Below are 24,806 nucleotides of genomic sequence, written 5' to 3'. Positions count from 1 at the left end.
TGTTTCTCATCTATGATCTGGTGCTACTGAAACGCAAGAGCTACCAGTTGTTCTCAGTCAGACCAGACCAACACTTGTCAAGTGATTTCCATGAAATAGCACTCCATTTGCAGCCAGCTAATTCAAGCTGCCTGTCTACGCAAACCTGATTAAATATAAAGCCCAAATTATCCATAATACCATTACATACAAGCGAATTGACACCACGGGTGGACTTGGCTCCATATATTTTAATATTGTGATTCTGTAAACTTAACAGTATTCTTCCAGTGAAAAGACTGACATCTCATTTCTTCCTTTTTTCACCACCTTGGGTGGCTGGCCCCACTGTATCCTAGATGACACACATATCAGCTACTCTCTGTCTTTAGAATCAAAATAATAAAAAGCAGAAGGGCTAAATGGAAAGCACCAACTAGGTGAGACTTACTTGTGGTTACAAAGTAGGTCAGAGGCCGAAATCCTGAGGTCCACAGACATATTCCTGTTTATTCCTTTAGGCCTGGCTTTCCACACTGCCACCTCCACTTTTCTCTTGCATATTAGAAAACACTTTGGTTTTTCTCTGATGTAGAGAAATTCTGCAGGAAAACTGGTATGGCTAAAAGAGTTGATTGCTTTAAAAGAGTTAGCAGTTCTTGCTCTACAAGAAAGACTCAGCCTACTAAGGGAATGGCACCCACTGAGTACCCAGCCAGAAAATAAACTTCCTTTTTTACTTCCATACTCTGAAGGGTATTTTTATTAGCAAATAAAAGTAAAATGCACAGATTTTTTAAAAGAAGATTCAACTACTGATTGTTGAGGTAAAATTTAATGACAGTATAATGCACAAGCTTTTTCACTCCTATCTCTGTGTATCAAATAACAGATAATTTTCCAGCTGGCTCTTTTTCACCTCTTCTATCTGTTTGTATTTAAAGATTAGTTTTGTTTGCCAGTTGGGTGTTAAGCAATATCTACCGCAACAATTCAATACTCTTCTATGTGCACAGCAAGAGCTGACCTTACTGCTATCAGTACTGGTCTTTCATCACACTTTACTGTATTTCAATGTCTCTAAACTGTTTGTCAAAACAAGTAATTTTCAGCTATTAGCAACACGCAGCACATACTTGCAATCAATTGCAAAGTTTATTAAGGGGAAGAGTATATGTACAATAATCTTGCCATTACAGTGTTCGTTATACTAGAGAACATCCTTACGTAGCAACTCTTCACCTGCTGTAAAAGTTTAATGTATGGAGCAGAAAATATACTGCCAACTTTGTACACCAGATTTAATATTTCATAGCAAGATGGCTGTCAGCTGCAACAGCTTAACACCGCCTAAGGCTGGAATTGACCCCCAGCTGCAGGGACATTACCACAGCCGCAGCTCAAGGAGGGGGACAAATCCCGCCGGCTCCCCTGCGTGCCTCCCGTGCAGCCGCTGCTCTGAACCACTGCTGCTACACCAGGGGACTGGGCTCTGGTTTACTAGTACAGGTGTCAGCTCAATAACCTCCAACAGACAGGTCATACTACCTTAAATTGCCTCTGTAAATTATGCAGTGAGAATGTGACTGTGGTTTAAGTATGGCAGCTCTTACTCCTCAAAGGAAGGTCAAGCTACTATGAACAGAGATCACTTTACCTGTTAACGAGAGGATCCACACGGAGTTTCAACAACGAAGCTGCATATCTGCTGCCTTCACTGCTCAGGTTGATTTGCTACAACTTTTAATTGGGGAGAAAGAACCTGCAAGATTTCATGCCCTCTGCACCCTCTGTATTCCAACAATTTCTCTCCCCCACCAATGTTTCCTCACAGACGAGCTCTTCCTAAAGATTCACTCTGTCAGCAAAAAGAATAGTTTTGATCTAGAAGGGCTGCTTGTACATTTATTCTGTTGCTACTTTCCATGAGTCATTAGGGCCCCCTTCTGCTGCAATGATCACTACTTGCAACAACTACAAGGGGAAAAGTTCTGTCCCTCCAGATGCTGCAGAAATTCCCCGCAAGTCTTTGAGGCTTGTTTTATTTACTTGAAAGTTATTCACAATTCTGTTTGCTCACAGGTAAATGAAGAATAATTATGTTTACCTACAGTAGGTGCTGTGGAGATAAAATAATTTAAATGCTTGTGAGTTCTTTAAACAGAGATGCTACAGAGCTACAGAACATGACCAGTGTAATATGCTACACAAACTGTCAGAACTTGCCTCCTCTTTTAACAGTTATTGCAAACTATAAATAAAAAATGAACTGTAAATACACGGTTAGAAAACAGAAATCCTAAAATAAGTGAAAATGCCAGTTTGATGCTACTGCAATGGATGAAAAAGTTGCTTTTCCAGCACATGAGCAAGAGGAGGATGCTCAGACGCCACGACATTTGTCTGGAAGCACTAACCTATAGGAGAATGTTTCAGGGGACTGAGCCCTGTTTTATGAACGAGTAAAGGGAACCTGAGAAAGATGCAAAACTCAGGGCCCTCAAGCCGATGAAAGATGCTGACTATCTGACTGAATTGTATTTATTATGATGGGACGAACCTTCTGTAGAGACTTTTTGAACCTAAAGAAAACAAACAGAAAGGAAAATCTTGTGCCAGATTTGTTGGGTTTATGATCTTATCTATCTTAATGAAATACACTGTCTTAGAGGATGGAGGTTTCCATCTGCATTTCATGAAGCCTAATTTATCCATAAATAAATCAAGTAAAAATTACCTTTTTTTTTAAAAAAAAAAAAAAAAATAGATGCTTTGCACAAGACAAAGTTTCCTAAGCAGACTGAATTTAATATAATTAATTTCCTCACATGGAGTCTCAGTACAGTGATCACTAGGGAAAAGAAACTACTGCTATCTATACAGGCACCTTTTTTTAGGCAGAATAACTACTGATGGTTTTATTGCTGTGTTGTTTAGCCCTTTTCAAACCCAAATGAGCCCCTATTAATGGCTTATTATTGTAGTATTATTATGGCAGCACCTATAAGACACAGATCAGAAACCTGTTGCAATAGCTGTGGAAAATATATGTAAAAAATAACTTCTCCCCAATTTCTCCCCTCCCCTCAGTGTAAACCCAGAAAGTACATGCAGATACAGTCAGAAAATACAAGTATATTCACACTGTTTTCTAATCAGTGTAGTATAGCACATAACCAGCTTAACATTTATGGAGTCCTTTGGTAAGCATCTCAACAAAAGAAACAAGAAATACAAAGACATTAGTATAACGAATGTATATGCCTCATGGGAAACAATACAGTAAAATCATGGAAAATTTAGCTATAATACTATGTCCTAGAGATATCACAGGTAAATCTGAGACAGGAGCAAGCCTCAGTTTACAAGAGGGAGAAAGAAAAACAGAGAATAGGACACAGAAGCTGTGGGAAGTAAATACAGCACAACAAAAGAGCCAATGGGTGCAAAGTACAATCAAGATTTGAACAGAAAAAGTTATTTTACAGAAACATTATAGATATCTACAGGGCCAATTTAGATTTTGAAGACTAAGGTAAAAAACCAGCAATATCTAACAGAACTATCAAGAGAACTCTGCCAACTATTCTCACTTCAAACCACTATCAAAAAACACACACAGGTTAGGGAGTTTCAACAGGGGAAAAACGTGAGTTCCACTGTGCCCTATCATGAAAAAAAAAAAAGAATATTAAGTGACCCCCTGAAAATAGGGGCTGCTAATGCTGTATATTGTCAAACATCAATTCTGATAATTTCTACTCATGCCTTCCAGACAAGAGCAAACCAAGGACACAATCACAGCCCTTAGTTTTCAAGCACATACAGGACAAAGGTAACTAAATGGAAATCCTGCAAGTAACCTGATAACTACCACCAAAAACCGTAACAAAATTACACTGAGACAGAACCCAAATATTTATGTTGCCAAAGAAGCGTAAGAAACCAAAGGTAGTTTTCCTCTTCTTTTAAATTTACACTTTAAGGATGTATTAGGCTCACGTTTAAATCACTCTCTGCAAACACTGAGTTTTGAAATTGTCTTGATTTTGTATCAAAGCTAAGAGAATAATTTATTCCTAAGATTAATTGTCCAAACTGACAACAGAACAGTTGACATAAACGGACTGAACACAGTCTCAAGCAATGGCAACACTGTTATTCAGCCATATCATAAGAAAGAGTCTCCGCATCACTATTTGTCTAAGCAGATCACCCCGGAGGTGGAAGTATTGTCACCACTTCACAGGGAGGAAAATCTTTTCGAAGTCAGAGCTCAAACTGCCTTAGTTCCAGCTTGGTGCCTTACTCTCAACAACATCCCAAGCTACCTCACCGCCCTTAAGCATAGAAAATAAGCATTTCTTAACCGCTTTTGGCGGGACACGGAGACACCTGCCCCAACAGCGCCGCCCCCCGCCGGGTAGGGACACCACATCATCGGCAACTTTCCGAAATAAAGACACAAGTACCTCAAAAAATTAAGGCAAACCTAAATTTTGAACTGCCCATATTTCAACACCTTTGCTTTTTAACACCTTCAAGCGCATGGCGTCTTAGTCGCTGCAACAAATACCTCACACTTTTAATGATAACTCATTTTTTTTTTTCCTCCTGTGAACGACCTAATTCTATACGTTGAGACTTTATAAAATCATCAAACATATCAAGACTGCGAAACTGCTTTTGTGTGTCGCTACGTGGCTGCCACAGCGGTAACTCCTCAGCCCCGCAGCCGGGGCTCCCCGCCCCGCTCCGTGCTCCGGCCGCACCGGCCCCGCGCGGCCGGCCCCTCACGCACCGACCGAGCGACGGTTCTGCGGCAGCACCGGCCGGGCCGCGGCCGCGCAGCTGCCGGGCGCTCCCCTCAGCGAACCGCCGGGCCGGGAGCGAAGGAGAGGGAGGAATGTCTCCCCCCGAGGCGCAAACGGACGAGGGCAACCCGGCTACCGGGAGCAAGATGCAGGAGGCTCAGCGCGGGGTAGCGGCTGAGGAGCTGAGATGCCGAGACACCACCATTCCCGCCTCCCCCTCAGCGCTGCCGCATCCTCCCGGAGGCGGGGCTTTATGGCGGCGTGGGCGGGGCCTGCTGCTCTCCGCGCGCCGGTTCCGGTCTCGCGGCGGGCGCGAGCGTTGCGGGGCCTCAGCGAGCCGCGCTGCCCGGGAGCATCATGGCTGCGGCCGCGTGGATGCCTACGGTGAGCCAGGAGGGACACGCCGCGAACCCTGCGCCGCGCGGGGCGCGGGGGCGGCCGGGGCGCGCGTGTGACCTTCCCCGGGGCGGTGGCGCCCGGGCGGTGTCCCCGCAGGCGGTGTCCCCGCAGGCGGTGTCCCCGCAAGGTCGCGGTGCCGCCGGGCCCTGGCAGCGCTCCCCACGGCCGCGGGGCTGGCGGCCGAATGGCGGCCCCGCCGTTAGTGTAACGGGCGCGGGTGGCCGGGCCGCGGGTCCCGCCGCGCCGGCCTGGCGGGGAGGTCGCGCCGCAGAGGTCACGGCAGCGGCCCGGGCCCGGCCCTCGGGTGCTGCTGGGAGCTCCCCCGGCCGCCTGCTGCAAGTGACGGCTCCAAACGTCACCGCTGACGAGGGCGAGCGGAGCCGGACACTGCGGAGCCGCCGCGGGGACCGGGCGTGCCGCTGCTGCCCGGCCCGGTGCGTGTCCTCCGGTTTGCCGGCGCTGAGCCGGTTCCACGAGTCCTGCGGCTGTCACGGGTGCTGCTGCTGCTTTTTGCCTTGAGTGGCTGAAATTCGTATTGCACATTAAACAGCAGCCTGCGGAGGTCAGCGAGCAAGTCCCGCTTCACACGCCCGCCAAAATGCGGGAGACCTGCCGAGGGTGGATCACCACGCGTGACTTTAGGGTGGGAATGGATCAGTTTTGCCATGCCTGATTGTCTTCTAGCGTTACAGGTGTTGAGCTTAAGTATCAATAAGAATAACATGCCAGGCCCCTGATCTCTGGCAAGGGGATTGTTCGCTTTTGGGGCTGCCCTGGCTGGGTGTGCGGAGCTGGGGACACCGGCACCCGAGCACTCGGCTGCACCTCCTCACTTGGTTGCTCCAGCCGCTGCCTCCAATCCACGGCTTGCTGTGGTCAGCGCCGCCCGCCTGTTGCGCTGCCCCTGGACATCCCACGTTGGGTTACAAGGAAAAATAAATCCTGGCTTAAATTACTTCTCCCACAGCATCGTTACAACGTACGTGAGAATTGTGTTGTTTCTGTTAGTCCCTTTTGCCACATGGCGGTGTTTAAGCATGCGTGTCGGTAAGGATAGGAGATGACAGATACAGGTTGGCCAGGAGAGGAACACGGACTGTCAAATACATTCCCGCGCAGCCCGATCGCTGCAGACAGGCTGCATGGGTGGGTACGGTAGCAGTAAAGTAGTCTGTTTACACTTAGAAGTCTTCTGATTCTCAAGTCAGGCATGAAAAATCCTGGAGAGGAGGGTTAAGACTGGCAGGCTGTGATTTTTCTGCAGTTATCGATAAGGATCCGACTGGGGATTTGTGGCGCTCAGCTAGGTGAGAGCTCACGCCAAGAGACCATCCCAGCTTTGAAGCCTAATGCCAGTTTGGAACATTGAGCTGTTGGAAAGTGTAACTCTTTGGCTGTGCTGCGTAGCCTTGTTGCTATGGTGAATTTTGTCTTTAACTTGCATTTCAACTATGGTTTTTAAAAACTGTCATGCACACAGAAGGCAACAGGACAAAACCTAAAGATGTAAAAGGTGGAAGAATAAAATTCACCGCGGTCTGAGTGGAAGAAGCAACACCAATGCAAAGGAGTTCTGGAAACATTACCTCAAACGTGTAAAGATACTGCCCACCCAACTGTTGGCGAAGGTGTTTGATATTTCACGTTGCTTTCCACGGATCTTAATCCTGAGTTTAGTTGGAGTCGGCGCAGTCTTATGTCAGATGTGCAGTGTGTAGGGGCTGTGGTTATTGTGCAGGATGTGTCCCTCGTGGCGCGCTGTCCCGGCGTTACCTTGTGCTAAGAACACCCGGCGAGCTGTCGGTGCGCGGAACGGCAGAGAGCGGCTTGGCACGGCGTTCCGTGCTCCTCTTTCACTTGGGTTTTTGTGCTAGTTCCGGACAGCAAATTAAAAGCAATATGATTTTCAAATGCGGATTGGCTGCGATATTGTTAACTTTTAAAAATCCCATTTGTGTAGTAAAATAGCGTCTTTTTCTTTTATATTCTTGCAGGTTTCTCGATTGCTAGGTGCTTTCAAAAACCAAAAACAGGTGACCAGAAGTTTTAGTAGTGCTGTGAGTATAATAGTACCATTTTTTCTTTTAAGAAGTTTCTCAAGAAAGGGGTTCAGAAATTTACTTCTATAAGATTGCTGTTGTTATTTTTACATTCTCAAAAAATAAAGGCTAAATAAATGAACATATATGCTCTTACTGCCATGCTGTATTTCTGTTGGTTAATTACTGTCTTGGGCAATTGCGTATTAAAGTGTAAGTCATAAAAAAAAGGCTTTAGCAAAAGATAGAAGTGGCGTGAAAACTTTTCACAAAATATGGACACAAGCCAGTTGTCTGAAACGCATCTGGAAATGGGCAAATATTGGGCAAAGTGCAAAGATTGTTGAGAAGCTTCTCATTTTCTTTATTTTGCAGGCTTTCCCCCAAGCACTAGATTTACTTTACTGCTGCTTTTAGCATACCTTGCATCCGAAGTTCTGCCTTTTCAAGGCCCTCTTTAAAGTATTTTAGACACCAACTGTGTATTTCCTTGAAGATATTTTACCTTCTTTATGTGTCTGTGTTTGAAGTCCACAGGACATTATTTTCCAGCAAAGGCGGCCTTGAAAACTGTGCAGGCAGAAGCAGAGCTCAGCACCACCGCACGCACCCTTAGGCGCGACTTAATGCTGAAGAGGAACTGTGGCTTTTAATTACAAGTTTTGTAGAACAGCTAGAAAAGAAACGGAAGGGTTGCTCATATCCTATAGAGTATAAAATTGTTTCGAAGCTGAGGCACCTCTGGTTCTGTCACAGAATCACAGAATCAACTGGGTTGGAAAAGACCTCAGAGATAATCAAGTCCAACCCTTGGTCCAACTCCAGTCCGTTTACTAGATCATGGCACTAAGTGCCATGTCCAATCTCAGTTTAAAAACCTCCAGGGATGGTGAGTCCAGCACCTCCCTGGGCAGCCATTCCAATGCCTGACCACTCTCTCTGTAAAGAATTTCTTTCTAATATCCAGCCTAAATTTCCCCTGGCAGAGTTGAAGCCCATGGCCCCTTGTCCTATTGCTGATGCCTGGGAGAAGAGACCAATCCCCACCTGGCTAGAACTGCCCTTCAGGTAGTTCTAGAGAGTGCTGAGCTCAGCTCTAAGCCTCCTCTTCTCCAGACTAAACAAGCCCAGCTCCCTCAGCCTCTCCCCATAGGGCTCGTGTTCAACACTGTCGATAGCACGTCAGTGTTTCAGAACTCAGGAGTCCTGCTGCGCTGTGAAACACCAGCACCACGCGGCAAAAAACTCATCTCGTGTTCTTGTACCTGAAGCGCCGCTTCTTTTGCTGTGCATAGTGAATTTCTTTGGTTCAAATTAGTTTAAAAATATCGGATAGTAGATGTTGCAGTTCTGAATATTCTGTGTGGAGAAGGATGGAAACATATCTCGCGAGTTGATTCTAACTGGGGTTTTGCAAAACACGCTGTACCCGAGCTGCCTTTTTTGTAGGTAACAATGAGCCCGTACAAAACTCTTGGGAGTTTTTAAATAAAGCAAAGGGAGCTGGGGAATGTATGATTAGAATAGCGATCATAACTTATTCTTTTTATCAAAGCAGAGAACTTTCTTCCCCTGTTACTCAGTGAGCCCGAGCGGTGCAATTTATTTGATCTGTCTGATGATGATAAAAGAAAGACTGAAAACATTATGGGAGGAACATTACTTGGTATTGTTAAAAATGGGTCTGAGATTTTTAGGAAGCCACTTGAGAAGTTTAGGTGTGTGTGAGTTGGGTTTTTTTAAGGTGAATTTAGCTTTTTTTAAATTTAGTCTTTTCCAGCATGTGTCAGTATCATGCAGCGTGTTGATAATATTGGAGACATACGGGTAGCATGGCCATAACTAGGCAATAGTATCTCCAAATTTCAAGCAGAAAGCATGCTGAGATCCTTCATTTCACGGAGCACTGAGCAGGAACCCGCCTTTCGGGTGGAACCGTGGTGTTTGGAAACAGGAACGAGAGCAGGCAGATTTGAAACGATCCTCTCAAAATGTTTGCACGCTGCCTTTGAAAGCAAGCTGGGCGTTCTCGCTATTCTCCACAGTGAATATTTGCTAATCGAAGCTTTATTTTATTTTCCAGTAGTTACTTGGTTCCTACAACACATGAAAATGTTTTCTACATGGAAAACGAGCATTCATTTGTTGTACTGCTGATATTTCTTCACCTAGGTACAAACAGTAACTTTAATCCCAGGAGATGGCATAGGACCTGAAATTTCTGCTGCTGTCATGAAGATCTTTGATGCTGCCAAAGTAAGTCAGATTTGTCTTGCCTTGCGAGTTTAGCTTCAACAGGTATTAAGTAGGTGTATTGAAATGTTTTCTCTTTAACTTCCAAAAGATTGGGTCATGTTTAAGCCATTAAAGCTTCCTGACAATAGAAAGAGTCTGAAGGTTCAGCTCATAAAAGATAGGACTGTCAAATGAAGGCAAGGCTTGGGACTGTTGGCTGGCAGAGGAATAGAGCACTCAGAGAAAATGCTGTGTTTAAGTTTTGGAAATATGAACTCAATATATCATGTGAAATCATCTTGTTGACGTAACAATCCTGAGCAGCTGATAGAGGTTGTTCTTTCATTCATTGCGACTTCCAGTGCAGATGAAAGTGTTTGCGAAAGGACGGGGTTATTCTTAGAAATTAAACTGCTGCACGGCTAAATACATTCACTTAAGTGATATGAAAACTATGTACACCCAAGGAGTGTTTTACTGCCTGTCTGAGGAGCTTCACCAGAATCTGTTGAGTTTCCTTGAAAAGAACTACAGCTATTCAGGAGAGATTCCAGTTAAACTCTTCCACATAAGTAACAGCAGTGAGGCATATTCCCTTTCTGTTGCGGCCATCTGACTTAGATCTGGGAAAAGTGAAGTTCTCTTTTAATAGTTTGGGTTGTTTCTGGGGTGTCAAGTAGCAGGTGTGGAGGACTGAGACCTAAGTTCGTGTGTGAGTGCATGCTTGCAACGCTGAATCAGACGTGTTGGTTTTAAAGGGGATTCTCTTGCATGTTGTGCTCAGATTGGTTCTGGTTCTTCTGCAAGCCCTTGGATCTTTCCCTTTGTGGTCCTTCCCAATAAAATGAAGGGGAGGCAGCCTGGCTCCACTGAGGAGATTGCCATGGTGAATGCAAATCCAGAGAGCATTGTGGAACATTTGCAGAATTTTCAGATAGATAACAGATACATGTCTATGTTATGTACTGTCTTCCAGGCAGTATAGATGATGGGTTCACAAGTAATTCAGTTTTCAGTTTTGACTCTTGTGTACAAGGGACTCAACAGCTCTGAGTTTGAAAGAAATAGCATGTATATTGCATCTCTGTGTATTTGATGTGTATTTCTTTGTATATGATGCCTAGGAAGGCATCACTGTATTCAAGTCTATGATATGCTGCTCATTCTATTTAATTTTTACTAACTTAATCCTTTTAAAAAGTTTATTTTTGAGTTCGAACATCTCATGCTTGCTCTGACTCACCAGAGAAAAATTGCTGAAGAAGTCCTGGACAAAATTTCTTACGCACCTTTTTTGTGAAAGGGAAGTTAAAGCTTGAAACAAAAGTAATGCTATTTAAGTTAATGTAGAGTAAATGTGTTTAGGCTCCTATTCAGTGGGAAGAGAGGAATGTTACAGCTATCAAAGGACCAGGAGGGAAGTGGATGATACCCCCAGATGCCAAAGAATCCATGGATAAAAACAAAATGGGATTAAAAGGTACTTGAGGGGTTAATACAAAGATATTCAATACTGTTGTTTTTATCGTGAGTCTGACATAAAGCCAAAGTCCTTTATCTGTAGCACAACAAAATGGCTAATTATAGGGGACAGCCTGTTCTGCAGTCTTGGAACAGTCCTTCATTCCAAAGCCATAACTTTCATAAATCTTTTAAGAAATATGTTAATTGCAGGTATTATTATGTACCAGCCTTTGGACTCCATGCAGAACGCATTTCTAATGCAGTTGCTATTCAATAGTATGCGGTAACTATATTCCTAACGACTAGCAACTTCTTAAGTTGTTTTCAGTGAAAACCTTTTGTAAAAACTGCTACTCCACGTAAAGGATGTGATTTGGCCTTTAAGCAGTTGATGAACATCACTGGGTAGTGCTCTTCATAGCACAGGGAATTTCCATGGCATTTCAGCATCAGGGTGAAATAGAATTTGGAGATCCCCTGTAAGAGTACTTTACCTAGAGTCTCAACTCTAAAATTCACGGAGGGTTTTATTTTTTCGCTCATTCTGGTATATTTGTTTTGTCTTGGTTTTTCTTCAGGGCCTTTAAAGACGCCAATTGCTGCCGGGCACCCATCAATGAACCTGCTGTTGCGTAAAACCTTTGACCTTTATGCAAACGTACGTCCCTGCGTCTCAATTGAGGGGTACAAAACCCCATACACAGATGTGAACATTGTCACCATTCGGGAGAATACAGAAGGCGAATACAGTGGAATTGAGCACGTGGTACGTTGCTGGAAGTCGTGTGTTCCGGGGGGGTTCTGTGTTTCATGGACGGGACCTTTCCCCCTCTCAGTGGCCTCGTACTGAGAGGCTGGGTGGTGTTTCTTGAGTTTGCTACCCATAAAAAAGGTATTTTATTGTGAAATGCATTGTTGAGACTGCCTCATTGAGAATTCTACTGCTTTGTTCCAAACATCCATACTAGTGACCTGAAAAATGAGCTTACGCCTTTCCTATGGACACAACCGCTGTCTTTCAGATTGTGGACGGTGTTGTGCAAAGCATCAAGCTGATCACAGAAGCAGCCAGCAAGCGGATTGCAGAGTTTGCTTTTGAGTACGCCCGAAACAATCAGAGAAGCCACGTTACTGCTGTGCACAAGGCAAATATTATGTATGTTGACATTTATTTTTGAGAAGAACAGCCAATGATAATATGCATTCAGTTATAAATAGCTTTAAAAATCTTCCTCAAGTGTATACCTTCTATTGATGCTAGTGGGAGTACATAAAATGGGCAGTATGTAAAGGTCTCCTAAGGAAAATGGACAATACTGCCCTACTATTGGTGGGGCTGTAATCATTGCATACTGATGTTTTTATTAGCAAGTTTATAGTAATCCTGTGACTTACCTTGCGAAGCTCTTGCTTTAAAAATAGTCTTCAACTAGGAAAATGAATTTTAAAACTGAGGATGAAGATGGCCAGTGTCTTTTACTGTTCCCAAGCCCCTCTGTACTGCACTGAGTGGTGTGTATATATATATATATCTCTCTATATATATATATATAATACCCATGTGGTATTATAGACACCACCTTTACAAACCCAGTGCACCTTTATGGATATGAGCCATTCTGAGAACTAATGTATGCCTGTTAAACTACTGATGCAAACATTTTTTAGGAGGAAATTTAAAAGGCATAAGTTCTCTGACTGTAACATTTAAAATATTATTTATATTTAACAGAAGGGGTAATTAGTCACAAATTAGGTTTTTGTGCTCTAATATTTAATCCTCTGTTGCATGCAGTTTTCTTTATCCTTCAGTATTGCTTTCTTTTAATAACTGCAATATTCTTGTGCTTCTTTAATTGCAGGAGAATGTCTGATGGGCTTTTCTTGAGAAAATGCAGAGAGGCAGCAGAAAACTGTAAAGATATTAAATTTAATGAAATGTATCTGGATACTGTGTGTCTGAATGTGAGTATTTACATGTTTTGATTGTGGTTATCTTTTAGTTGAAATTCTTCACCTTCATGAAAGTATATTTCTTTCTAGATGGTTCAGGATCCATCACAATTCGATGTGCTTGTAATGCCCAACTTGTATGGTGACATCCTCAGGTATGGAGATTTTCATTTAAGCTGTCCCAACGTGTAAAATACTGTTACTTGCCAGACATGTATTCAGGTGATTTGCTGGCCAGAGGGGCGATGATTTTATGCATCTGGAGTTTAAAACTTTATAAATCAGACTCTAAATGGAATGAAAAGATGGTATTATTACACTTCAATCATTAATATACTGTTGGGACAACATGCTTCTTATTCAAGAAGAAACGTTTCTGCTTATGGAGGCTATGAATATTGTTCAGATGGGGCAGGAGAGAAATTTCTCCAAACACGTGAAGAATGTAATGGCTTAAATTGTAATAAAGAACACTTGGTTAGATACTGGGGAAAAACTTTCTAATCTGAAGCACTAAAATAGATGGTGTGCGATGACTGAGAGACCATGATCTTTGGAGCACCTGGCCGTACAGTTACATAATGCTGCTTCATCACTGAAGAATGAAACGTGTGGCCTCTTAATATCCTACCAGATTGTTTGACATATTGTATTTTTCCTCATCTTCAAATTGAATGAAATTAATTAATTAGAATTAAATTGAGTAACGTTAATACCAGAGGTACTTGATATCTTGAAGGCAAAATCCGTCAGCACACATTTTCCACTCTGTAAAATGTTTAGGTGGAGTGTAAATTCAGTTAGATACTATGTGTAAGATTAAGTATCGTAATCTGAACTTTTAAGTGTACAACAAAACGTTGTTTCTCCTTGCACCTCTAAGAAAAGATTGAGAAAACAGCCTGCATTAGAATTTGTCTATAAATTCCGCAGCGCTTTACATCTTAGAATGCACCTCCTGTTTTTGTACAGGTGATAAAAGTAAAGGTGACTTACGTATGAGAAGTAATGCCTGTTGAGGTTCTCTCGCAGTTGTAGTCTCTGATAAAGCTGGCTGTCACCTCCAAATAACACTTCTTGCTTTAAGAATTGGTAGAGAAGTCTGTAGGGCCCATCATCAATATTTCAACTCACCGTACCTCGTTCACTATCACCGATTTTAAAGTTCTCATAGAAATTCCATAAAGAATTCCGTAGTTCTAAAGATTTTCACTGACCTTGTTGATCAGCGTGTTCAGCTTTGAGGGTACAGTATGATAACAACACGGTTGGTTTGTCCTTCCCCATGTTAGTTTTGGAGCAAACCAAATGCAAAGTGCTTATATCTCATCATCTGGTAATGTCAGGCTTGGGACTTAGGGGCTGCTCAGTATAGAGAGGGGGAAAGCTGGGCTGGTGTCACCTGGAACATGTTCCTTAAGCTACATACAATTAACTTGAAAACTACTAGTAATTTGTCTACCTGAGCAACATTCTTCCATGTGTTTTAGAAGGACTTTACTTACAAAGAGTAGTTCTGCCGCCTCTTCAGGGGCAATAAGACTTCTGGATAGTTACGGGGAACAGGACATTACCATTTTTGCTCCGTTTTGAGACTTCTACAGGTATTCTGTGCTCTGAATACCTTTTGTTGTGTCTATGCCTTAATTAGTTTTATTCTAGTGTTTGGAATTTCCTTTTAATTTTATTCAATTCTCTCCTGCTAGTAGTTATACAAATTTTCACATGTTCCAATGGAGTACAAGCAGCTAACAGCATCTGTTCTTCCTCAATTTTATTCTCAGATTGTGTGGGTATATAAAATAAGTTATAGTTGCAAGAAAATGAGAAATAGAAACATTTTAATACCTTGCAGAGATGCAACTGTAGATGTAAAAACTTGTTGGTTTTTTTCAGTGATTTGTGTGCTGGACTGATTGGGGGGCTTGGAGTAACACCCAGTGGAAATATTGGTGCTAATGGAGTTGCGATTTTTGAATCGGTAAGTCTTCGTGTGCAAGGTAGAGTAGTAATAACTACTTTATCTCAACTTAAGAATATGAAGCTTCGCCATGACATCCAACATGCCTGTCATTTAACTAAGTTCTCCATGAAACTATTTTGTACCATGAAGATGCTGAAACTTCACCCAGAGAGAGCAGTTGGTGTATTGCACATAGTCTTTTGCACGTCCTTTTACTGACACTTTGTTTTCTCCCTTTTCATAAGATAAATACCCTCTGTGAGACAGAACTTAAAGGGGCACAATTGGGAGATATTAGGTGACCTGGTTCCCTCTTTCTGATGCGTTTGAACACAATTGTTCTGATCTATCTCCTTTCCACTATATCACAGTGAATTACGTCCTACATTGACATGCTTGTGCATGAGGACTATGTTTCAGGTTGCTCATATACGCTTGAATTGCCTCGGACGTTTTAATCAGCACATTGACATCGTAACAAATAGGTTCACTTGTATTTCTAGGTTCATGGAACAGCACCAGACATTGCAGGAAAAGACATGGCAAATCCAACTGCCCTCCTCCTGAGCGCTGTGATGATGCTGCGCCACATGGGACTGCACAAACACGCCACTAAAATTGAGACAGCTTGCTTTGATACAATTAAAGACGGAAAGGTAATATGAGGGTGTGCAAATAAATGCAGGGAATTAAAATCATACTCTGTCACAGCAAAAATTAACAACAGAATCAGGGATGACCTGCTGTGCTGGCCTGACACATGGGCAGTGCCACTCTCCTTCTCTGACAGTAATTACATGATCTGTGGTGGTATTAAATCTGCCCAACTCAGTAATGAGGACAGGCTGTAGCATTCCTTGTGTCTCAGTAATGCTCGTCTTATATTTCCACAGCTTTGTTAACTCTAAAAGCGAGAACTGGATGTCTTTTTCATGAAGGTGATTAGAGGTTTAAGTAGCTAGTGGTATTTCACTTGTGAAGTTTATCATGCCTATGAAGCACATATATTTAAATCTGGATCCTGAAGTGAAGGACACTCATTTGCCTTTCACAGGCTTGATCATCCAGCTGTAGTACTTCTGCTCCCATTTGCTCAGGTCAATCATTTTCTTATTTCCCCCTAACCGCTTCCACTCATTTTTGGACTACAAAGTAACAGTTTTTATCTAGTATTTACATTTTCCCTGAGATTTCCCTTTGGCAATAAGTGTCTCGAGACTCCCATGGGATATTTGGGGGGGATAACAGGGACTTATGGTCCGAAACCTGACGTGAATTTGTGCTCTGTTATTGTTTCACTCATCTGCTTTGACATCCTTTGACATAGCTGGAAAGCTCCCAAAGATTGCAGTTAAAGAGAATTAGCAAAAAGCCATGCTGGTTCAACTATCCTGGGCAGGAGCATAAGAAGCTGCTTTGTAATGAAAAGCAACAAGTGTGCTTAAACAAAAAGCTGTCATCATTTCATAAGTGGTCTGTTTGCAGCTATCTTACTGTGTGTAGGAGCCAGTTAAAAAAATCTAAACTTACAAGTGAATAAAGAGGTGCTCCTGTAAAGTTCCCATTTACTGCTCTGGAAATGAAATCCTCCATCTGCAGGTCAGTAATTCTATGGAAGATAACACAGTGCAAGTTTTGTGACATGGCTACTTGTTTACTAGTTACTTACAATGTCATGATTCCGTGCTCACAATAGAGAGAACATTTTTAAACCGAAGAAGCATAATGCAGTTAAAATGACAAGATCCTAAAATAGTAACCTTTATTGCCTCTCCTGCTTGCTATTTCCCCCTCTGCCCCAGCCAATTAATCAAGGTCTGTGTGCGTGTCCTGTAAGGGGAAAACTAATGATTTTCAATTACCTCCGAGACTGCTTTAAGTTGGACAAGCGATGTTGCCCACCCTTGGTTTTTATCTTACTGTCTTCATGCTGCCAGACAGAAGTTGTCCTTGATGAAAACTCTTTTAACTCTGCATTTTTCCATCTCTTAACTAAACTAAGCAAACTTAAGGAACTGTTAACATGCAGCATTAAGAGCCATGTGTGTTTCTTCTGTGTGGGTTTCCTTTAAACAAAACCAAACCCCAAAACCGTACTGAATGACTCTCAATTAGTTGCCTTTGTGCTGAGCCTTCATATACGGGTTTTACTTCCAAAGGACAAACTTCTTATCAAAAACATAGGGCTTGGCCATAGGATTGGTGAGAGCTTTGGCCAAACGCACGTTCTTCCTGTAGCTAAAATAAAATCATGTTGGGATCTGATAACATAATGCTTGATGTTCCTACTCTGGTTTTCTCCACCTGCGCCAGTCCGCATGGTCCTTACTGATGAAGGGATACAGAAAATCTCAAACCTGGTGTTTTCCTTCTCGCCCCTGTTTAATATCCATACACAGCATCTAAGAACAGCATATAGAAGTGTTCAGAGACAGACTAACCCCACCAAACCTTTTAGTAATGCTATTTCTTTTCTTTCTTTCAGGTCTTGACGAAAGACTTGGGAGGTAGCGCCAAGTGTTCGGAATTCACAGAGGAGATCTGCCGCAGAGTCCGGGACACAGACTAAACTCTTCTCGTCCTCCTTGTCGTAACTCCAAAGGACACATCATGCAGAGTACATTATGTATAACCTCATGTCCAAACGCATACGGTTTGTCTCTTAAGAGGGCAAACTTTTTCGTTAAGGCCCCTCCATTAATAAATTTACTCCAAATGGCTACAAAAGATGCTTGTGCCTGCTTTCAGTGGACTTTTCGAAGTGCTTTGTCTTATTTATTTCTATCATCTGGTGAACGTTTTTATGTAAGTGAAGTCTCTTATTGCCACTGTAATTGTCTACTATTTTCCATTTCAACTGGAGGTTTTTACTTTCCGCAATGAAAAATTATGCAAATAAACCAGTAACAGAATTAGTGAAATGTAAAAGCACCTTAATGGTTAAAACCTACTTTATTGAACTTACTGAAATTTAGAAGATAGGTTTTCAGCCTAACAATAGCACAAGATGACCTTCATCAACAGAAACGGGTATAAAATAACTTAAAATAGCAATTTCATGTTAAAAGCAATCCAAAAGCCACTGTAGATACTCTGGTGAATCACGAAATATAGCCTTGCCCTCCGAGGGCACAAATAAAGAAATGCAAAATTCTAGAGATTTAGTCTATTTGTGTATTTTTAAGAGCCCACAACCGTTAACCAGCATGGGCTGACACTTGAAGTAAAAACTATTTTTCAAATCTGTCTACCAAAATAACTCTTACAAGTTTTCCTCTCTCAAACACACTTTGCAACAGAGTTCTAATGAGATTAAATTATACAAAATTACTTCTGCCATGTATTGTGAGGGGAAAGTATTAACTTTGCAAATTTATACTGAATATCTGATTACTTCTGCTAGAAAGCTTTTTGTGTTGTACTTTTATGCATAGGCTGTTCAGTGTGTCCTACTGTATTGGCTGGTCATTTTCTTCTAGAAACTCTGAATGTAAGGGACTGGTCCTAAGTGGATTAAGACAAATTGAAGGTTTGGCTCTGGTGCCTATATTCCAGAAATGCATTTCATCCCTATTCAATGAGACTGGAGACTATTTTTTTCCCTGCTTACTAAGCTTAATGGGTGCAAAAGCAAATCTGTGCCCTCCCTTCTTCATCACCTACAGATCATCCTACGAGACATTCTGATCTGTATGTCTTAAGGTATGCTGCCACCCGACGAGAAAATGTGTATTTTAAAACTCGTGACTATAGCACAAGATTGTCCCTACTGCCAGAACCAGGCTTCTTAAAGCTGAATTCTATTAATAGATATTACACCACTTAGTTACTTTCTATTAAGAGTGGTTGTTTCGGAAGTAAAACCAATTTAGAGTAAGTTCTGGCATCACTGCATGAGGTGAGCATCCCAGGGTTTTTTGTAGTCTAAGAGCCTGTTGGAGGAGGGACAATGAGCTTTATTCCTCCTGCACACTGCTTGTGGTGAACAGGGCAACATTTCTTTCTGTGTTTTACAAGCTGCTGCTTCCTTGTTTCCTTTAGATTAATATTGTTAAAGAACTTATGAATTACCATCAACGCACAAAATGGGGAAAAATAAACTTTTCCAAGTCCTATTGCTTGTTTTGTTTTTATAATTCTAGGCTGCTGTCTTGTCAGATGTGTTCAGCTGATTGTTGGTACTCGCAACAAACTGTAAGTGTAGAAGATGTGTGAGACTGGTAATGGAGCTCTCCTGGAAACAGCGCCCTATTCTGCATGAGGTTTTTGAGCACGAACAGTGCCTGGACCCTGCTTGTGTTTGCCATTGTAACACTGCCAGAGGTCGCTTACTAACAGCAAACCCTTTAGACAACTTTGTCAAGTACGTCCTTCACTTAATACAACCTTTTTCTATGGGGAAGAAGAAATGCAGCTCACATTGGTCAGAATTAGTAAAATGTGAATATTGAAACATGCAGATACACATTGATTAACATTGCTTCTAAACTCCTGATTAGAAAAAAAAAAGTGCTTGAAACAATTTTAAAGAAGTTTTATAATAGCACTTCAATGTGAGAGCTCCTATATTTCACAGAACCATAGAATCACTTTAGTTGGAAAAGACCTTTAAGATTATCGAGTCCAACCACTAACCCAACACTGCCAAGTCCACCAGTAACACATGTCCCTGAGAACCTCATCTCTGGATCTTTGAAACCCCCCCAGGGATGGTGACTCCAGCACTGCCCTGGGCAGCCTGGTCCAGACCCCGACAGCCCTTTCCAGGAAGAGATTTTTCCTAATATCCAATCTAAACCTCCCCTGGTGCAACTTTCGTATTTGCTACCTTATGTCTTTCAGTCCTAGGGAGCTATTCCTCCAGCTTCTTTATTATTCATTTTTATGATAAATAGCAATGCTTATTTCAACATGGATTTAAGAAATTATGAGTGGCTGTTTTCACAAAAGTCTTCATTCCAGCCACTATAAAAATGGAAGAGGAGTGTCGAGGTTCTGAAATTTCCTGTTAGTGAATAAAAATAAACTCTGGGACAGGAAAAAAAACAGCCCTTCTGATTTTTTTTTAATAATTACCACTGGAGTGTATAACGTTTTCACTAAGCAGTATTGCTAACTACTGATCTGCCAAATTATATCATGAGCTACAGGCAACATCCTGCAGAACACAAAAAAAGGGGAAGATCACTATAAAAAATGTTAGTGTTTCAGTCTAGAGGAACTAGGTAATTATACACCTTGTGTTTATACAACACAAGAAGATGTTTTTAACCTTAATCATTTGTGGCATAAGTAAAAGCAACATTAGAGAGCGGACATACTGTGTAGATGCTTCTGTAAGAAGAGGACAAAACCATCAGGTGAGAGGCAGGAACAACTAAACTGACGGCAGCTTTCTAGTGGTTCAGTTCAATGGACTACACAACCAAAACAAGCAGAAATCTTCATTAATGCTTTCGATTAGGAAATTCTTCAGCCCATACATTGATCTTCATGCTTGGCTGAAAGACTTCTTATTCTTCATAGAAGGAGTCTATTTCTTTTCGGTATTTCTCAAGCACGGTGAGCCGTTTTAACTTCATTGTCGGACCTTAAAAGAGGGAGTTAGTCACAACAGCAGAAACACCAACGAGAATTCCTACTCTGGTTGAGCTTTGGTTCCTAAGATTTTCTATGGAAGCGCCTGTTTGGCAGAACATGTCCCACTAATTGTAGATACCTGCTGAAAGTCAGAAGCAAGTGTAGTATGTAAGGCTGGCTCCACAGGAGCATCAGAACTTCAAAGGGTGCTGCAGATAAGAGGGTGATGACTCGCTACTATTTTCATTTAAAATAGTTTAAAGGATGATGTTTTTGAAAGCTTTTAAACATCTCCCAGTTAATTCAAAGAGTCTGGTAATGCCCTGGGGGCTCTGATGTCAGATTTTCACTGTCTTGCTCCTCTCTTTTTTTTTTTAAACAAACAAGACATTTTCAGTATTATTACTAGATGTTATTAATATTGTAATGCACAAGGAATTAACCAGAATTGATTGTTTAATTGACCAAAGCAATCTGAAATGTAAGTATAGAGATGTACTTGTAAATGAGCATAGACTGATGCACACGTACACAGCAAAACCTCCAGTTTTTGTCTTCTCGAACACATGCTGCATAATGGTTTTGCCTTTCCCTCTAGGGGCTGTACCCAGAATTTGGCATACAAAACCGTATTTGAATATTCTTAGATCAGCAGCCTCTTTCCTGTGCACATACCTCAACGGAAACCAGTAAATCTTACCTAGTTCTCCCCCAGAAATGGAAAAATCCCTTGGCAGGACTATCCATTTTTGAATACAGTGAACTCTATTAGTAGCGTTCCTGTTGACTCTGTCGATTCCCTCCTGAATGGCCTGGTAGATTGCCTGGTCTCTTGTAGCTACAATCTCGGATACTTTAGTGGCTTTGCTGCCAGTCTTCTGGCAGAAGTCCCTGGCTTGCTCAGTGAGAACGTCAGTGGGATCAGACGTATCTGGGTCCAGCACGCTCTAAAATACCAAATCAAGTGAATCATTAAATGTTCACTCTTACATGGCACTACATGTTTCCTCTGATCAGGTCCTCCCCGACTAGTGAGGATGAAGGAAGCTCAGCATCAACACCCAAACATTCTGTGAGCATTAAAAAGCAGGAACAGTGTTTTTCTTTCCACTTGGCTACCAAACACAAATATTTCTGGCTTATATGCAGATGACATGAACAGACTTAAAACCTGTCCATGAATTAGGCAATAAAGTCTATCTATAGACCTTGAATTTCTACTATATTTTCCAAATTACTTCATTATAGGAGAGCGTTTAGGTCATCATTAGATTGAATTACTGTGGTGTAATGTAAACAGCTTGAGATAGAAGCATTCTTTGAAATCAGACTTCTTAAATTAGTATTTCTATTGTACCTGTAGATAGGGAGTATCATTGGCAAACATGAGAAAAGCTGAAGGCTCGTTCCCTATGTGCATACACAGAATAAAGTGCAAATGTTGTAGAAAGAAGTGATGTCTCAATTGAAGCATATATTACAGCAAAACTATTAATTATTTTGTTCTACAGTCATCCTCCTCGTGTTATACAAAAAAATTTGTAGAGAAATGTTTCTGTTGGAAAGTCCATTTCTGTCAAAAAGTTTCTTTTAGGAACCGGTTTTGCCCATAACAGAAACGTTTGCTGGCTTTGCTCATCTGTAAGAATAAAAGCTATTACTGTGCTCAGTTACACAGGCTCCTCATTCTTTCAACTTTTCTTAGTTAAAATTTTGCATTTAAATAAAAAGTGTCTTTTATGCATAGGAGAAACAGCAGTAAACATGTAGATGTTTAGCAGATAATCTAACCAGAAGTTTAGACCATGAGGATGTGGTTTGTAGCTGCTATACATTTTTATTTTCACTAACATCCTCCTAACTAATTTTGAGTCTTTTTACAAACAGTTCAAAATTCTGCTTGTTTTGTTAGGTGCAGGTGTATAATTTCACTGAAATCGGTATTAAAACTGGTGTACCTTTAGTGTCAGCAACATCGACAAAAACTTCTTTTTATCTCCAATCACCATAGCATTACTAACAATGGGGAGTTCTTTTTTAACAGCATCTTCAATTGGAATTGGAGGCACGTTTTCACCTCCAGCTGTAATAATCAAATCTAGGTAAAAAAGAAAGGCTATTAGTTGAATTCAAATAAATTCTGAAGGTCAGGTTAATGTCTGGAACAACCCACTTTTCTTATTCTTAATCAGAGAGATGTTTGTCAGAGATGAAGTTTTCAAAGAGAGCAAAGTCTATTAATTAATTTTCTTTAAAAAAAAAAGCTAGTATTTTTCAAATATGTGCTCAAGTTCTCAATTCTCTCTCAGTACAACATATTTGCTCCAGGTAATTTTTACATCACCCAGTAACAGGTTAGGTATTTATTCTCCAGGCACTGTTGCATAACGTGGAATTTTTCTGTGAGCAATCATCTCTTCCCAATTAGCACAGGATTCACTCTCCATTTTACTGTTGCTGTCTCACCAACTTCACGCTTAAACTCATGATTAATTCTTAAAGCCACCAAGAGGGGTCAGACAAAAAGGAGCTGGAAAAGCTCCATAAAAGCAACACGGCAAGAAGTGAGAGAGGAGAGTGAGGAGGGAGAAGACAAGATCTCAAGAGAGGAGTTTTGCAGGTGAAGAGAGGAATATAATAACACACTGAAACCTTAATATTTTTAAGGTTCGTAAAAATGGTATTGAAACCTTATTCTATTGATTAAGGAATGTGCCTTTTATTTGAATGCATTCGTTCTGAATTATAATACATATATATATCGGTGTTATTACAAATTTGAGTATTATTTAAGTAAATTCCAGCTCTCTGCTTTTATTACACCAGTGACTTCTCGCTGTCCTGAAAAATCAGTCTTTCTGGCTTTTCAGAACGTGCTCCAATAAATAATGCAGACAAACGATATACCAGTCCTTTGTGTGATAATGCAGCTGACTGTATTAGGGATGGGGCTGGTACCTCATTCCCTGTCAGCAATAAACTTGAAGATTTGAGGCAATCAGGGAATATAGCACCTTCCTGCAGTCACAGGTTTGGGTCTTATCAATCCTATATACTATACTGTATTACAGTATACTAAACTATACTATATGCCATCTATACTGCTCCATGAGAACTACAATGAGAAGTAACTTCCAGTCTATACTCAGCCTTCTGGCGTGGAATATACATTGATCTCCTAATTATGAAACTTACTTCTCTCCCTGGTCCCCACACTGCAGACATTTGAGGAAGCACAAGTAGCGTTTATAGAATAAGAAACTTCCGTCAAATCACAGATACGTATCAAAATGAGTGGTGTATCCAAACTATTTTTTCCTTTGTTTTTTCCTTTCACTCCCTGCTCCCTTTGCCTTAGTCCTGTCTTTGTCTTAGATCCTCGACCAGTCTCTCTGGCCCTTGTTTCTTCATTGTCTGTCAGCTTTTTCCCAGCTGATCCAGACAACTGTAATAATTATAACGACATTTTCCACACCTCTATAGATACTTCCCCTGTACAGACTTCTCTAGCCACATTTTTGTGCTTCCTAAAACTCTTATGACCCACAGACCAAAAAGAAGTCCTGTTTCAGCCATTAGAAGAAAAGCATCTTTACTGCTTTCTATTAGCTTTTACCTTGTTTGGACTTGGATTTAAAACTCTAGTCAAACTAGACAGACAGTTATTTTATCCCAGATAGTCTACCTGTCCTGTAATTTAGAGCAACTGTTATTAGTTCAGCAATCAAGGAAGATGTAAGTGAAATACAAAAGTTATGACACAACATGACTAGGAGTTGCTAACAGCTACACTAAAGGAAAATGAATCCAACAAGAAAGCAAGTTAAAAATCCAAACAGCTGCACTTGGTGCAGGCTATTAATGGTATCTACTTAAGTCCCGATTCCTAACAGGACACTGTCATCCTATGACGAATTCATTCATCCGTGTTACTCTCCCTGGTGATTTGCCATGTATTCCATGACAGCTACTCAGTTTTCAAATACTCTTCAGTTACATCTTGACTGTGACCAATCCCACTCACTGAATATGTCTTGTGAAAATTAAGCAAGTGACTAGTCCTATTCACAGGAGACTTCAAGCTGTGTGCTCTACTTGTATAATATGTAGGTTCACTGCTTTAGCTTTAACTCGCCCTTCTGCTCTCGAGCCTCAACACTAGTCTTACCAAACACACCACCTAAGGCATGAGAGGAACCCAGCTCTGACCTACAGCAACAACTTCTATATAATAAAGGGTTGTCAGTGTCTAAACATTCTGAAGTGCAATTAAGACGATTTAGCAAGATTCAAAGAGAAACTGCACAGCTTAATGGATCATTAGAATCAAAGAAAGCATATTAAACCTGTGCTGTTACTTTATATTAATAATTGTAATGA

At 41.3% G+C, this 24,806-nt stretch overlaps 3 protein-coding genes across 20 annotated transcripts in view; 1 reads left to right on the top strand and 2 right to left on the bottom strand.

Annotated features, from left to right (window-relative positions):
* Positions 1–5,164, bottom strand: part of CIB2 (calcium and integrin binding family member 2) — a 46,700-nt gene extending 41,536 nt beyond the window's left edge. The window contains exons 1-2 of one of the 9 annotated variants that reach the window (XM_021283324.2): positions 1,637–5,148; positions 431–601 (exon numbers count right to left, since the gene is read on the bottom strand). In XM_021283324.2, coding sequence (XP_021138999.2) covers positions 431–480 — 50 coding nt within the window. In that variant the 5' untranslated portion in view covers positions 481–601; positions 1,637–5,148. Of the gene's footprint in view, positions 1–430 lie in introns of all 9 variants that reach the window. The other 8 variants (XM_021283326.2, XM_021283325.2, XM_021283327.2 and 5 more) reach the window with 8 other exon arrangements.
* Positions 5,044–18,961, top strand: IDH3A (isocitrate dehydrogenase (NAD(+)) 3 catalytic subunit alpha). Its single transcript, XM_065077036.1, has 11 exons — positions 5,044–5,177; positions 7,187–7,249; positions 9,404–9,487; positions 10,832–10,946; positions 11,509–11,696; positions 11,953–12,086; positions 12,793–12,895; positions 12,974–13,038; positions 14,780–14,864; positions 15,350–15,502; positions 17,332–18,961. Exons 1-11 carry the CDS (start codon positions 5,151–5,153, stop codon positions 17,413–17,415), a joined length of 1,101 nt encoding a protein of 366 aa, XP_064933108.1. The 5' UTR covers positions 5,044–5,150; the 3' UTR covers positions 17,416–18,961.
* The window catches only part of ACSBG1 (acyl-CoA synthetase bubblegum family member 1), a 41,336-nt gene continuing 34,309 nt past the window's right edge, over positions 17,780–24,806 (bottom strand). For all 10 annotated transcript variants that reach the window (XM_021283331.2, XM_065077024.1, XM_065077025.1 and 7 more), the window contains 3 exons: positions 22,385–22,524; positions 21,127–21,373; positions 17,780–20,436 (listed from right to left, as the gene is read on the bottom strand). In XM_021283331.2, the coding sequence (XP_021139006.1) occupies positions 20,360–20,436; positions 21,127–21,373; positions 22,385–22,524 (464 nt within the window). In that variant the 3' untranslated portion in view covers positions 17,780–20,359. The remainder of the gene's footprint in view (positions 20,437–21,126; positions 21,374–22,384; positions 22,525–24,806) is intronic.

This window comes from Columba livia, chromosome 11 (genome assembly GCF_036013475.1).
Source record: "Columba livia isolate bColLiv1 breed racing homer chromosome 11, bColLiv1.pat.W.v2, whole genome shotgun sequence".
Classification (NCBI taxonomy): Eukaryota; Metazoa; Chordata; class Aves; order Columbiformes; family Columbidae; genus Columba; species Columba livia.
This window is presented reverse-complemented; position numbering and strand designations above follow the sequence as displayed.